The sequence below is a fragment of the Cricetulus griseus genome, chromosome 2, assembly GCF_003668045.3.
Source record: "Cricetulus griseus strain 17A/GY chromosome 2, alternate assembly CriGri-PICRH-1.0, whole genome shotgun sequence".
Taxonomy (NCBI): Eukaryota; Metazoa; Chordata; class Mammalia; order Rodentia; family Cricetidae; genus Cricetulus; species Cricetulus griseus.
The window spans coordinates 195,758,478-195,774,427 of NC_048595.1; the positions used below are offsets into that span (position 1 = coordinate 195,758,478).

Here is a 15,950-nt window from a genome sequence, read left to right on the forward strand (position 1 = left end):
AGCAGTGTATTAAAAACAAAAACAAAAACAAAAAACAAAAAACAAAAAACGTGAACTATCATAAGTGGAATGCAAGTCTTTTCGTGGGTAAGCAGTCTAGACTGAGGGATTATTTCAGTCCTAAACAAGCTCATGATATGTATGGACCAAAGACAATCTGTTTAGTTGTAGTAGCAATGAAGTGGCTTATTTACTAATAATTAAAATTACTTTACCAAGAAAATAACTTAAAAAAATGTTCTCAAGAGCTTGTTATGTGCTAGATACGGTATGGTTAGCTCATTAATTATATCTGATAGGGATACTATGCCAACATTATATAACACAGGGAGGGTGATGAGGTGGGTATTATTATTCCCATTTTACAAATGAGGAAAATAAAGACGATGGTGACTTGTCCAAGTCTGTTATCGTGAATAATCGGTGGGGGGGGGGCAGAAAAGAAGGGGCTGATGGCTGAAACAGGAGGTACTAGTACAGTTAGAGGCTATGCAGGTTGTGAGATGGAAAAGACTAGAACAAGGATAAGGACGCTTGCTTTTTTGTTCCTAGTGACTTTCCCTTGTGGCATACTGTCCCTTTGGGCTAATCCGACCTGCCATGTTTTTATCTCATGTTTAAATGTTTGTTGAGATGGCAGGAGAAGCTGCAGGGCCAATTTTAAGTCGGGTGTAGAACAGATGTAGACAGAATAAATAATCTGTCCCCCATTTGGATTGTGACAGGAAAGAATCCTTCTTGTTTTGTACAATGATGTTTCAAGATCTTTTCTGAATTCCTGCACATGAGATCTCATGCAGAAGTTTAATATATTGAGTCAATAACAACAGCATGGTATTAGTTATAGATTTGCATGTACTGCTGTGTGCTCAGTGTGGATGTTATATAGGGAAACAAGAAAGTCATGGAACAGTGCACAGAGTGTGATTGGAAGGTGTCTATCTATCAGTCTTGAAAAATTTGGACCTGGTGGGTTCAGGATATGAGTTTTACTTTTGCATAACTTGAAAGAACTTCTCTGAATGTATTTCATAAACAAGATCGCAGAAAACAGGGGTTTTCTGAATACTGTCTTCAGAATCTTGTCTTCTATCCCCAGCTCCTGCCCATTCAACGGGTGTTTCCAGAACACAGTCTGAGAAGCACCGAGCCAGCAATATCAGCTGTTGGCTGGTCTTAGTAAGAAGCAGTGCCCCCCTTGGCTATAGTCCAATTACATGCTGCCACTCAGTTTGGTATCACCCTGGTTTACCATGTACATATGAATGGACTCAGACAGTGGCCTTAAGTTGTTCTAGGCTATGCTCAATAAAAGCACTCGGCCCTTGGGACTTATCCTTTGCAAGAGGCTCATCTCAAATCCAATTATTTTTGTGAAAAACTCAGTGTGTTCCAATTGGAACCCCTGTCATTTAGCACATACCTCTCTGCCACCACTTACTCTTTCTCATGATGCTCCTGCTTTTCCGAAGAGACCCTTGTCCCGAAGTCCCTGGGCCAGGTGTACTCCCTTGAGGGTTAACCACGGCAGTGGGCACAAAGACAGATTTGACGGGTCTGCTTTGCCAGGGATCACCCTCCTGAAAGCTACCCTGGGAGGACACAGAGGAGGTGGGTAACGCCCATGTGGTGTAGACAGTGGGGCTCCGGGAATCTGGAAAACCAGATGTCTTTCTAGCTGTTGAACTAAAATTTTAAAGGGAAGAAATGGAGAAAGAAAATGTTCACTTAAGAGTCCTCTGTCTCTTTTTAAATAGCTCCCAACCATACAAATGTAGTCACTCTTAACCACCCACACCCGCTCTTTTGTCACCCACAGACCCGTCTAAATTGATCCCACCTCCCTGCACCTTAATATGTGGGTCCTGACAGCAGGGAGGAGGGCTCATGAGGTCAGAATGTGCACACCCAAACTTCATTCTTCCCTATAGCTCTGATCACCCCTTCCCCCACACTCCTTCAGTCCAAGTTCAGGGCACAGGCCTTACATGAACTCACTGCTCTTTGCTCACTTTGTCTATTAAGCCTTTATTTATTCAGTAGCTTTCCCATTAGATGCTAAACCATTTGAAGGTGAGGGTTTCTAAGGCTTATTTTATAGCCTCTGTGTTCTGCACATACTGCTGATTAATGTGTGTGTTGAATGGCTGCCTCCATGCCTTCAGCACTCCTTCTAGTCATTTTGGTTAGTACATGTTGAGTGCTTACTGTAAGCCAGATGCTGGCAGGTAGCTCACAATTTTTTTTTTGTTGTTGTTAAAGAAAAACCCTGGTCAGGAAGTCAACCAGCCTAGTCTTTCTTCCTTTCTTTCTTTCTTTCTTTCTTTCTTTCTTTCTTTCTTTCTTTCTTTCTTTTTGTTCTTTCTTTCCCTTCCTTCCTTCCTTCCTTCTTCTCTCTTCCTTCCTAATTTTATTTATTTTTATTTCATGTTCATTGGTGTTTTTGCCTGCAAGTATGTCTATATGAGGGTGGCAGATCCCCTGGGACTAGAGTTACAGACAGTTGTGAACTGTCATTTGGGTGATGGGGATTGAACCTGGGTCCTCAGGAAGAACAGCCAGTGCTCTTAACCACTGAGTCAACCATCTCCCCAGCCCATACTTCATGAATATTAATGTAAGTTCTTCTTAACAGGTTTCCAAGAGAGCACCCCTATGGCTATGACTTTATAGATATAAAAATTACAGTCTATGGGACTGGAGAGAGCGATCAGTTGGTCAAGTGCTTTCCATGAAACTATGAGGACACAAGAGCAATCTCTAGCACCCATGTACAAAAAGCCAGCCATGGTGGTGGTGTCTTGTAATCCCAGTTCAGGGGAGGTGGAGACAGGTAGATCCTGGAGCTTGCTGAGGCTACCTGAATTGTTGAGTTCGAGGTCCTAGTGAGAGACCCTGGCTTAAAAGACATGCGAATGATTCTAAAGGAATGATGCTTGAAGTAGACCTCAGGCCTTCACACCCACTTACACATACATGTGTATTCTCTTACACACACACACACACACACACACACACACACACACACACACACACTGAGGGAAGGGGAGATAGGCAGACAGAGACTCATGGTTATTTGGCCAAGCAGCTACCAGACTGGAGGTTTAATCCAGGTCTGACCCAGCTCTCTGCCCTGCTTTTGAACTATATCAACTCCAGGGCTAGTTATAGAAATGGAGAATATTTGTCTGTTTTGCACATGAAATAAACTTAGGTAGCTGGCAGCCCTGAAGGGACTTTGTAAGATGCTAATGCTTCAGCTTTGGGCTCTAATGTCATGAGCATCACTAAAGTGTTTTAAACAAGCCCATGGCCACTGCTTCCAGTCCACAGCTCCTGTGAAGTGCATGGTAATAGCTGTTACTTGACATGCCTTTCTCTCCCTCTCAACTGGTCCAAACCTGGCCTCCTGTCTCCCATGTGCAGCCCATCAATCTCTCCATTATTCTGTTGATTAAATAGCCCCTGATAATTCCACAGAAATACAAAGAAATATGAACTCCACCAGGGCCCTGGTGTAGAAAACCCTCCTGGTGTCCTACTCCCCAGGACCCTCCATGGTTTTCTTTAGGATGTTTCTCCTCATTCTTCCTCTTTCTTGTTTCCTCTATTTTGCTTTTTAAGAAACCACTATGTGTATGATAATAATGAACCAATGTTGCAAGAAGGTAGGCAAGCTATTGTTGAACTGTGGCCAATTGTACTCAAGAAACATAGGCTTCAAAGTGCTCAAAGAACTGATACCTTCAGTAAGGGACCTTGTATCCATAGCTGTCAACCTGCTCTGGTCCCATGGTGTAGTCAACAGAGAGTGGAGTAATCCATTGGTGAGAAAACAAGTCTGTATTCCAGATATGAGGCCTAGGAAGTGAAGATCTCCAGCCACTGGCTTCCGTAGCAGAGTACAGCTGATCTGTCTTTTGAGCAAGAGGCCTCTAGGAGCTACTTGCTGAAAGTGCATCAGCAACAGGCAAGACTAGTTCCCCAATTGTTTCCAGCAGGAGCAACAGAAGCAAGGACAGAATACAGCTAATTAGGCTCAAGTCAGTCTTATTCCAGCAGTGCCTTCTTTGAACGACTGTTTATGGCACCAGGTATAAACTCAGCACTGGGCTTGATTCCAGGAACTCCTAAATTGTGATTTTCCCATCCAATGCTGACTCCCTCTGTGTCTTTTGGCAAAAACCTTAGCACTTACCTATCATTTTCTTCCAACATCAAAGCACTTTGCTAACATGTATTAATTAATCCCCAGGAAACCCCAAACCTGAAGACATTATGATCCTTGTTTTCCAGAGGACCCTGAAAGACATTCTGGGCTTAAGTGGGAGGAGTGGATATTCTGGTTTGCTCTGTTAACAGGTCCCTGTGTCCCTTTCTGTCTGTGATGTCAGGCCTTATCCTATTTTCAAAGAGAGCATTCCACATAGCATTTCTGCTGGACTTGCCATGGGAAACAGCCTCCTGCTAAGGAGAAATGTCGCACCTTGGCCATCTTTATAGCATCTGGCCAGGCAGCGATGGCTCCTTGTCACTTTCCTCTACCCATCAGGCACAAGGCAGGCATACTTGTCTGTGAAGGCTAAGATAAAGAACCATCCTGCCTAGTTACATAGAAGGGGATTTATTGGGAGGACAAGAGCCAGGTGGAAAGGACCTGGGAGCAGTACACAAGTGGGCAGCTGAATGTTCAGTGGGGGATCTGAGTCAGGAGGAGAATGGATCAGATGTTGTCTCCGGCTTTCCTGTATCTTTTCCTCTTCAGCTCCTGTTTCAAAGTCACAAGTAGGACTGAAATACTGGCCAAGCTATGCAGGGTTGGTGGCACACATCTCTAATTCTAGCACTTGGGAGATGCAAGTAGGAGGACAATAATTTCTATTGCTGTGAAGAGACTCATGACTACAACAGCTCTTATAAAGGAAAACATTTAATTGGGGCTGACATACAGGTTTAGAGGTTTAGTTCATTATTATCACGGGTGCATGCAGACAGACATGGTGCCGGAGAAAGAACAGAGAAACCTACATTTGGATACTTAGGCAGCAGGAAGAGAAAGACACTGGGCCTGGCTGGAGCATTTGAAACCTCAAAGTCCATCCCCAGTGACACACTTCCTCCAACAAGGCCACACCTACTCCTAGGAAGTCACACCTCCTAATAGTGCCACTCCCTGTGAATCTACAGGGGGCCATTTTCATTCAAACTCACACAATATGGAACTCAAGATCAGCTTCATCTATACAGTAAGTTCATGATCAATCTGGGCTACATGAGACCATGTACCACCAACCCACAAGAAAAGAAAATTAGTTGTAGATGGGATGAGGAAGTTGAGGACCACCACCTACTGAGAGCACACAGGACAAAGACTCAAGTGGATGCTGGTACTGTTAAAAAGGGGTTTGGATAATGGACAGATGGACCTGGGAGCAGTACGCAAGTGGGCAGCTGAAGGTTCAGTGGGGGATCTGAGTCAGGAGGAGAATGGATCAGATGTTGTCTCCAGCTTTCCTGTATCTTTTCCTCTTCAGCTCCTGTTTCAAAGTCACAAGTAGGACTGAAATACTGGCCAACCACTCTGACAACCCTGACAACCACTCTGGAAACCCTGCATATGTCTTCAGGGGCAGAAGAGAAGAGACTTCATGGAAGCAGAGGTTTAGCTGTAGCTAATAAAAGCTAAACATATTGGTAACTGGGGTTATTATTTCTTTTTCTACTATGGGCAGTTAGAAAGACCCACTTATTGAATCTTAAATGGAAACCTTGCCATTTTGGTCAAACATTTTTTCAGAGACAGTCTTGCTATGTAGCCCTGGCTGGCTGGATATCCACTATATATTCCAGCCTTGTCTCAAACTCATGCCAATCCTCTTATCTTAGCCTCCCCAAGTGCTGGGATTATAGGCATGTGTCACATTGCCCAGCTCTGGCCACTTCTATAGTTAATCCATAAACTCTGTCTCAGTTTGTTGGGGCATGATGCTATAAAAGCAAAAGTTTCAGTGCCCAGGGGACACCTCACACCTCTGTTTTCTGGGCTGTTATACACCACAGGAGCTAATGACACTACAGAGTCATCATTGTAAATAGAAAACAGGCAAAGGGGGTGTCAAAGAGCAGAAAGGAGCCTTGCCCATGCTCTCTAACCTGCTAGGTTCTCATGTAGAACTTGGTGATAGCAGAAGCCAAGATGACAAAGGACAGTATTTTTTAGTTCTGAGAAGTGGGAAGATGAAACATAACACAATGTAAGGGTGTACCCAGCTGGACAAATTTGGCAAATGTCATTCACCCCTAAGGTTACTAAGGACAGGAGCTTTCTTTGTATGAGAAATACCATCAAGGAAATAATACTCAGATTCTCTCTAACCCGACAGCAATTAGGAACAGAGATACTTATTCTTCTTGGGAATGTCACTTCCCCAAATAAAACCATACTCCAGCCTTAAAACCTCATGATCTGCTAGTGTTCAGGTTTCTGTGGGCTTGGAGACAGGCTCAGCTCACTATCAATCAGTACCTTACCACTGTCTGTCATGCAGCCATTTCAGAGGGGTGAACACAGACATGCGTGGCCTGCTTGAGGGCAAATGGGTGTCTGCTCAAGAGAAAACCAAGGGAGAGAGAATGGAAGTGGAAGTATGGGGAGGTTGGAATCCCCCATGCACATGGTGACCACACATCCCCAATATCCCAGGACACTGAGGGCTTTCCTCAGTTTATACCTCCTCAAAATTACTCATGTAAAGACAGCAAACACATGATCCCTCACATTCACACTAATACTTTGATGGCTCATCCAGGACTCTGGGATAAGCCTGATATATAAGCAAAGACTTTGGCAGTCAGCATGGGTCCTAGACTGCTTAGGTCTGATCCCACAGGAGATGGGCATCCTCCTTGCCCCTCACTGCCCCTTCATGGTCATTCTGAATTATTTTCAACACCTTCTGGCTCTGGATCATCTTACTGGACCCTATCACCCACAGCAGCTATTCAATCAATCACCTACCCACCAGGTCTGCTCTCCTCTTATTCCTCGAGGATTTTAGCTCTGGCTCCCTTATTAGTCTCTTGACATCTCACCACACCACAATGATCTCATCTAATCTCATCTAATTAATGGCTTTAAATAGCATCTCAAGACCAGGGCTCTCTCTTCAATGCTAGATGTATACACTCAGTGCCTCACCAGCATTTAAAGATGCTTGTGTTACTAATAGGCACCTCACACTTAATCTGCTGTGAGGTAAGTGTTTGCTTGCCCACAGCCCAAGCCCATCTGTTAGTGTTTTCATCATTGCCATCCTAATAAAGGAGCACGCTCCTTTTTGGTTAACCAGAGAGGTGGGGGAACCTCACATTCACCATGACCCCGCTATCCCGTCGCACCTGGTACTTAATGTTAGAAAACCACTGATGCTCTAGCTTTAAGGTATTTGTAGAATCCACAAATCTTCAAATTACAACCACATATGCTGACAACATGATGACTTACCTTCTCCTTAGGATTGTTATGGTATTCTCTTAGCTAGCTTTTCTGTTTCTATTCTTTCTTCTCCACAGTTTTTTCTCAACCCAGCAAACAGAGATTATGGCTAAACATAGGTCAGGTTGTGTTACTCTTCTGCTAAAACTCTGTTGTGAAGTTAAAACCAAACCCTTCATTATGGCCTAAGAATTCTAGATGACTTGGCCTCATTTACCATTCTGACCTCATCTTCTATTTGTCTCCCCCTCATTTGTTCATGTCCTCGTGTCCAGTCTGGTTGGTTTTCATGTCAGGAACATCCCTACCCCAGGGCCTTTGAACTTGCTGTTTCTGTGGCCTGGAATGTACTTCTCTTCAAGATCATCTTTGCTTGTTTCCCCATTTCCCCCGTTCTCCTTTCTTCTCAGAAAGGTCAAATCCTTACACACAGATATATCTCCCCAGATCCAGGAAAGGTATGGTATTAGACATAGTATTAACATCAAGGTACTGGAAAGACGGCTCAGCAGTTGAAAGCATCCACTGCTCTTGCAAAGGCACTGAGTTTGGTTCTCAGCAACCATATGGTGGACCACAACCACCTGTAACTCCAGTACCGGGAGATCTGGTGCCCTCTTCTGGTCTCTGAGGGCACCAGACCTGCACATGGTGCACATGCATACATGTAGGCAAAACAGTCATACATATAAAATCTATAAAAACATTCAATAAATATGCCTGAAGAGGTGAAAGCATCAGTTACACATACTTTCAGTTTACCATTCTTCCATCAAATTCTAAGTACCTTACACTGAAAGGAATAGCTATGATGTCTTCTCACTTTGTCACATAAAACACACACACACACACACACACACACACACACACACACACACACACACAAACCTTAAAACTTTTCATATAACTCTGGTTCTTGAGGACCTCATCTTTGCCTGTACTCTACCTCACCAGTTAGTCATGTGGAGGAAACTATGTCTTAAAAAATGTAGCCTTTATTGAACCCAAACCTTCATTGTATCCCCTGCTTTCCTCTGTTGCCACTCATGGGCTCAGACTAGCTTCGGACACATGCAGCACTCATGATCCTTTTGCCCTTTGTTTTCCACAGGTTAAACCACCCTGCTTTATCAGTTTCTTCCATGTTGTAGTCCTTTTCTCACCATTTTTGCTGCCCTCCTCCGCATGCAGTGCCCCACCTAAAGGAAGGTCTGCCAAAGTGTAGATGGGACTTTGATGCTCACAATCTGTCACTTTCCTGGAGGTTGTGACCCTTTGATATATTACAAAGACAGGGTTTGATGAGTGATAAGGACCTTGCTGCCTCATCGCTGGGCAGGTCTGGGAGGGTGTGGGAGGAGTCACAATACATTTGAAGTCTGCATGAATTTATGGGTACAGTGTGAAGAGACAGGACAAACTGCAGGTCGGTGGCATTGATGAGGTATGTCACGGGGAAAGCTGTGAGGAAGAGCTCCTTCAGGGTACTTGGTCTTTGATCCAGGACATGCCTGGAAAAGTATCAGTCAGAATCTATGGAAATTCTGCCTCATACTTGAGTGTCCTGAGAACCTTCCTAAGATGCCCCAGGGAGGCATTTGGTCACATTTTCCAATTAGTCGGTCAATGATATTGTTTTGGTGTGCTGTGGGAAGTCTGGGACTCGGCAGCAGAAGGCCTCAAATGCAGTCCTAAGCAAGCCATTTCTCTTCATACCAGTGCCTTCATCTGGAGAGTAATACAGGCCAAGCTCTTTGCATGGCCAGAGAGTTAAATGAGGCAAAGCTGGGCACTGTGTTTCACACTTGTAGTCCTAGCACCTGGAAGTCTGAGGCAGGAGGACTATGAATTTGGCTAAGTTCCAGGCCAGCCTGTAAATACACAGTGAGACCTCTGTGAGGGAAAGTTATATAAATATTTTGTGTGTAAGTTAATGGGATACAAAGCAAAAGCTATTTCTTGGCTTTTGCTCTGAAAAGGCATTGAGTCCACAATCAGTTCAACCCATAGAAAGGCCCTGGAGATGTACCTGAAAACCGGGATGACGTAGTCGCTTGGGAAGATGCCAGCTCTCCCTGTGACTAAAGAGAGACCCTTCAGCCAGCCATCTTGGTATTTCCCCAGCACCTTGATGCCTTCTCCCTTCTGCAGGTCCAGCTCATTGGGTCCGTGGGCTGAGTAGGAGTGCAGAGCTACAAACCTGGAAACACAAGGAGCTTGTAAGGGAATCGGAGCATGCCTGAGGAGGGCATAGAGCTGATAAAAGGCTGGGGAGGCCAGTACCTGTAGCTCATCTGCCAGCACCTAGCAACAAAAACCATTAAAAATGGCAACTTAACCATGGAAGACAGACAGCACTGGAACAACCCGGCTGAAATGCCAGTGAATACCCTGCCTTTGTCTCTCCACTCCACAGGGCTTTATGTAGCTGGAAATCAGGTGGGCCAACATGGGCCCTGTGAGCTGGGGAACTGGTCTCCAGCACAGAAGAGACTTGAAGGGCAGGATCAGTGGCAGAGGTGTGTGACAGTCTACCTTAAGGCTTTCTCACTACTGTCTGCTGTTGTTCTGCAGATGGTGAGGCTCAGGGAGACAGGTTATCACAGAAGCCTCTATTAAACTCTTTTTGGATTGAGAGTAGGGGTTGTTTGACTTCTAGGTATGGCCTGGGAGATAGCTGGATACCAACTGTAAAGTGTATATTGGGAAGTAGGAGGCAGGGGTAATTATCTTTATTATTTTTGAACATAATGGTTCCACTGGCTGAACAGTAGGTGAAGGTGGATGGGTTTGTATCACACAAAACTGTGAGTGAGGAGAAAAAAAAAGACACTATATTCTAAAGTCCACACAGGAGTCAAGTGGGTGGCGTCCAAGTACGAGTCACCGTAGTGAGGACAACAGGGAACAGTGAGGCTGAAGCTGAGGACATGAGAACAGCTGCCTCATGAAAGGCATTAAAGAAAGAACTTAATTGCCTTGCTGAATTTGGGGTCACCTCAGCCAGGCATGTCCAAGCTTTTGACATTGTGACATGATGTTGTCATCTACAAAATTTATGACCCAGAACTGTATAATTGAGTTTACAAAAAGTTATAAAGCAAAAATAGGTCTAAGTTAGCTTATGATTTTGTGTTGGGCTGTATTCATAGCTATGCCTGGTCGCGTATGGTATGTAGGCTGCAAGTTGGACATGCCCAGTAGTCCTTTGAGATCCTAAGGACTGTGAGATACCCCTAAGCTCGTTATCAAAGTGGATCTTATTTGAATGTGCTTTTCTTACCTCCAATGCTGAATCTATTTATTGTTTTTAGTAATTATAGTAAGTAAATACTCATTTATGACCTGATATTTTAAAGCTGAAGAGAGACAATAAAGACTGCTCAATATCCAATCTCCCAGCAACACCATAGTTTCTAATCTGCATTTTTCTCATCAGTGCTATCACCATCAGTGGTGGAAAAGGAAGAGGTCTTGTTAGCTGTTTGGATGCTATGGTTTGGGCATGGAGACTAGGTGAGAAAGGGCTACGAAGATGAGATCTCTGAGCCAGAAGCTGGAGGTGCTGAGCTTTTTACTCACATGTTAGCTGAGAGGTGTTGCTGTGAGCTGGGCACACTGACCATGGCTGTGGAATGTCCTGGGGAGGCAGGTGCAGGGTGAGACGTGCTGACCTACACAGACAGAAGAGACAGCCAAACAGAACCAGTGAGCACCCCAAGCCGGATATGTGAACAAGTCACAGAGCAGCTTGACACAGCTGAATACCAACAGCCATGCCCAGCACCACCCACCCAAACATTTCTCTGCTTTGTGGCTTTGGGTAGAGTGAGGTGAAGCAGGTGTCTTATGGCCTGTCCAGTAGTGTTCCTGGGCTGAGTTCTCAAAGGAGTGTAACAGATCATGGCAGGGTGTCACCTTAGAGCCAGCTGGGCTGTGAGCTTCTCCTGTCTCACCACACCCAGTCCCTGTGTGAAAACCTGCACACGAAAAACAACAGGACAGCTAACAGAGACTCAGGACTTGGCTCCCCCATCCCCAATTTTTAACTGCCTTATTAGTATCAACAAATTTAGTCCTTACCAGAGGTAGCTTATTAATCCCCAGTTTTTCCATTAGAAGTTAAGACCTTTTAGGGGGACAATAGTTACTTAACTAGGACAAACACAATTTAAAACTGTCTAGGATATGAGCTTACCTGATCATTAACTACTGATGGTATTAAAAAACACACAGACACACACACACAGAGACAGACAGACAGACAGACGACAGACAGACACATACATACACACACATGCACACACACACACACACACACACACACACACACACACACACACACACACCCCTACCTTAGCAGGGTAATCAATTACTTACAGAACATGAATCTGAATCCCTTTCATTTCTCCCAAATAAAACCAGAACAGCAATGATAGAAGCCTCTGAACTCTGCCTACTTTCTTGGAATTCTTCCTATTGTCTAACCGCCTGATGTACTTAAAGAAAAAACTCTCTCTCTCTCTCTCTCTCTCTCTCTCTCTCTCTCTCCACCATATAGGTCCTGGGATAGAATTCAGAGTTTAGATTATCAGGCTTGGCAGCAAGTACCTTTACCTGCTGAACCATCTCATCAGCTCTTTCCTTGACCCCACCCCTTTCTTTTTTGAGTTAGGATCTCTAATTGAGACGTGGGACTTGTTGATCATGCTAGGTTGGCCAGCCAGTGAGCCATCTCTGGGACTACAAGTATACAACACTACATCTGGGTCTTTTATGTGGATTCTTGGGATTGAACTTGTCTTCTCACTTGTGTGGCATGAATTTGAAAGGCTGAGCTATCTTAGAATATTTTCCTTCTTCCCTTTCCAGTCTTGCCTTCTATCTTAGGGTGTTTTATTGCTGTGACAAAACACCATGACCAAAAAACAAGTTGGGGAAGAAAAGGTTTATTTGGCTTACACTTCTACATCATCATTGAAGGGATTCAAGGTAGGAACTCAAATAGGGCAGGAACCTGGGGGCAGGAGCTGATGCAGAGGCCATGGAGAGGTGCTGCTTACTGGCTTGCTCCCCTTGGCTTGCTCAGCCTGCTTTGTTATAGAACCCAGGAGCAACAGTCCAGGGATGATACCACCCCATAATAGGCTGGGTCCTCCCCCATCAGTCACTAATTAAGGAAATTCCCTACAGGCTTTCCTACAGCTCTGATCTTATACAGGCATTTTCTTAATTGAGGTTTCCTTCTCTCAAACGACTTTAGCTTGTGTCAAGCTGACATAAAACTATCCAGCACAGTTGACTCCTTGTCAGCCCGACACATAAAGCACATCATTGTTAAGCTACAACTTTCATTTTTTGTTCCTCCCTAAGACAGCATATTAATATCAATATCACAATATAATACATTTTGCAAACTTAAAATGTTTCATAGACTTTACAAATCCAAACACTTTAAAGTTTAGTATTTCTTTAAATTTCAATGTCTCTTTTACAGCCTAAAATCTCTTAAAATTTAATCCCATAAAATAAAAAATAAATTAAATACATTCTTTCTTTAAGAATGAAATACCAGGGCACCATCACAATTACATCAAAGCAATGTCTAATATCTGGATTCACTCAAAATCTTCTGGGCTCCTTCAGAGAGCTTGAGTCACTTGTCTAGCTCTGCCCTCTGTATCACACACAGCTTGTCTTCCAAGCTTGGCAGGATTCATTACCCACAGTTGCTGCTGTTCTTGGGGGGTCATCCCACAGAACTGGCACCTCTAAAATGCTGGGGTTTTCTGCTGCAGCTGGGCTGTGCTTTCACCAATACCTCTCACAGGCTCTCTCCATAGTGCCAAGCCTCAGCTTGTCTGCACAGCCCCTTCAATTCTGGGCCTTCAACTGCCACTGAGGCTGCACCTTCACCAAAGGACTCTCCTGGCTTCTCACAGTGTCAAGCCTCAGCAGCTTTCCATGACCCTTCCATGCCTTCAAAACAAGTACCTCATGGGTGACTCTTACACATTACCAAGTTAGGCTACCAGCTCCAGGTACAACCTTGGAACACAGCTTCTGTGTGTTCTCAGTAAACATGTTCCAGAGGATTTCACCTCAGTGATGTGGTCTCTTCTTAATCACTGCTTTCTCAGCTCCAGCTGACCAGCATCAATTATATCAGTAAAACAAAGGTAAATTAGTGGTTCTGGTCTCTAGTTAATCACAGCCAATTCTTCAGCCGCAGCTAACCAGAGCCACAGATTCTTCATACAAATGGCCGAGTAGAAACTTTGCTTCCGTCTGAAACTTCACAAACCAGGCCTTTATTGTCTGCACTGCTCTCAACATTCTTGTCTTCAAATCTCTGACAAAACAGCTCACCTGAACTTTTAATACTGACTGGTTCCAAAGTTCCAAAGTCCTCCTACAGTCCTCCCCAAAGCATTGTCAAGTCTCACTCAGCAATGTCCCACAATCCTGGTATAAACTTGTCTTAGTTTGGGTTTTATTGCTGTGAAGAGACTCCATGACCATGGTAACTCTTATAAAGGAAAACATTTAATTGGGGCTGGCTCACAGGTTCAGAGATTTAGTCTATCATAGTTATGTCAGGAAGCATGGCAGCATGCAGGCAGACATGGCGCTGGAATGTGACAAAGTTCTACATCTGGATCTGAAGGCAGCAGGAAGAGAGCAAACCACTGGGGCCTGGCTTGGGCATATGAAACCCCAAGGCCCACCCACAGTGACACTCTTCCTCTAACAAGGCTACACATACTTGAACAAGGCTACACCTCCTAATGCCACTCCCTAAGCATTCAAATATGCGAGTCTATGGGGGCCATTCTCATTCAAACCACCACACCTTTCTCTACTCCCGCTCTCATCCATGCGATCTCTGGGGCCATGCTTTTGCCATTTACTTCTCACCTCTTTCTTGTTAACTTCTATTTTCTATTAAAAATCTAAACCATAAATGCACCATGTGCACAGCAAGTGTGTCTATAATTTTATGCATCACTTACATACTAGTATAGGCGATTCATACCACTCAACCCAGACTACAGATGGAAATTGTCTATTGTACTAAGCAGCTCTCTGCATCTTCCTCAGTAACCACAGAGCCCCGCTCCTTCTAGGGCAGCAGTTCTCAGCTTGTGGGCTATGACCCTTTGGGGGTTGTTGCATATCACAGAGCCTGCATGTCATATATTTATATTATGATTCATAACAGTAGCAAAATAAAGCCGTTATAAAGTAGCAACGAAAGAATTTTATGACTGGTGGTCATAAAATTCAAAGGGTCACAATATTAGGAAGGTTGAGAACCACTTCACTAGAGGTAACCATAGTGCTAAAACGTGTGCTAATCGGTCCAGGGCTTTTCTGTGTCGTTTCTCCCACTCTGGCACACATCCTTGCACGTGCGTCTCTGTTTTGTCTGCTGTGACAGGGAGTGCATCCTGTGACAGGGAGGTTTGCTGTGTATTTGTAGCTCCTGTCTCATATTTCATGGCAGGAATATACCACCATGGGACTATTCTATCTTTTATATGCCATCTGGGTGGCTTTTAGTTTGGGGCTGTTATGAACAGTGTTGCTATGAACATTCCTGCACATGTCCCCTGTGCCCATGTACAAGAGTTTCTCCAGGATATACACCTAGGAATGGAATTGATAGGCCGTAGGGTAGGAGCCTGTTCAGTTTTATTAGGTAATAACAAATTGTTTCCCAGTGTGGCTGTAACAATTTACACGTCTGCCAGCAACTAATGACAATTCCTGTTATTTCAGAGTCTTGCCAGCATGAGGTAACACGCAGCTCTTTAGTGTCTGCTCATGTGGTAGAGTGAAATGCTAACTCATTGTGGTTTTACATTCAGGTCTCTGAAATGCCAACGAATTGGAATTTATTCATTTTCCCTGTTTTCAAATGTTTACCAACCATTCTTATTACATGAAATACCTGTTCATATCCTTTCTCTCTCCAAAGCCTTTGGGCTATTTATTATTTTCACATTAAGTTGTAGAATTCTATTAGTTTTAGATATAAATCCCTTGTAGCTTGTATTTTTTTTTATTCCATGGTATCTTTTGATGGGCTGAAGTAATTATATAGTATTTTCCCATACAGTTTTCACTTTTGAAAAATCTTGGCTAAGGTGCCTTTTAATCTCAAGGTCTTGAGGTACGCTTCTACATTGCCTTCTGAAAGTTTTATAGTTTTACCTTTCATATATAAGTTCTTTAGTCCTCATGGAATTGATTTTTGATGAGGGAGGAATCCAATTTCATTCTTTTCCAACACGATACCCAATTAGCCCAGCATCAGAGCACATTCTTTCCTTCTGACCAATAGAGTTGTTTGCCATAAATCACATCTTCACATTGTCTGTTTCCAGATTTTCTAGCATGTTCTACCAGCTTAAAAGAAGCTGGAGAGTATTAACACAGATTTGACTTAGTT

General features: G+C 43.8%; 1 protein-coding gene across 6 annotated transcripts in view; it reads right to left on the minus strand.

The window, feature by feature from the left end:
• The window catches only part of Sh3rf2 (SH3 domain containing ring finger 2), a 106,037-nt gene that overhangs the window by 6,294 nt on the left and 83,793 nt on the right, over positions 1-15,950 (minus strand). For all 6 annotated transcript variants that reach the window (XM_035440159.1, XM_027398000.2, XM_027397998.2 and 3 more), the window contains 3 exons: positions 11,078-11,169; positions 9,525-9,695; positions 1,442-1,686 (listed from right to left, as the gene is read on the minus strand). In XM_035440159.1, coding sequence (XP_035296050.1) covers positions 1,442-1,686; positions 9,525-9,695; positions 11,078-11,169 — 508 coding nt within the window. The remainder of the gene's footprint in view (positions 1-1,441; positions 1,687-9,524; positions 9,696-11,077; positions 11,170-15,950) is intronic.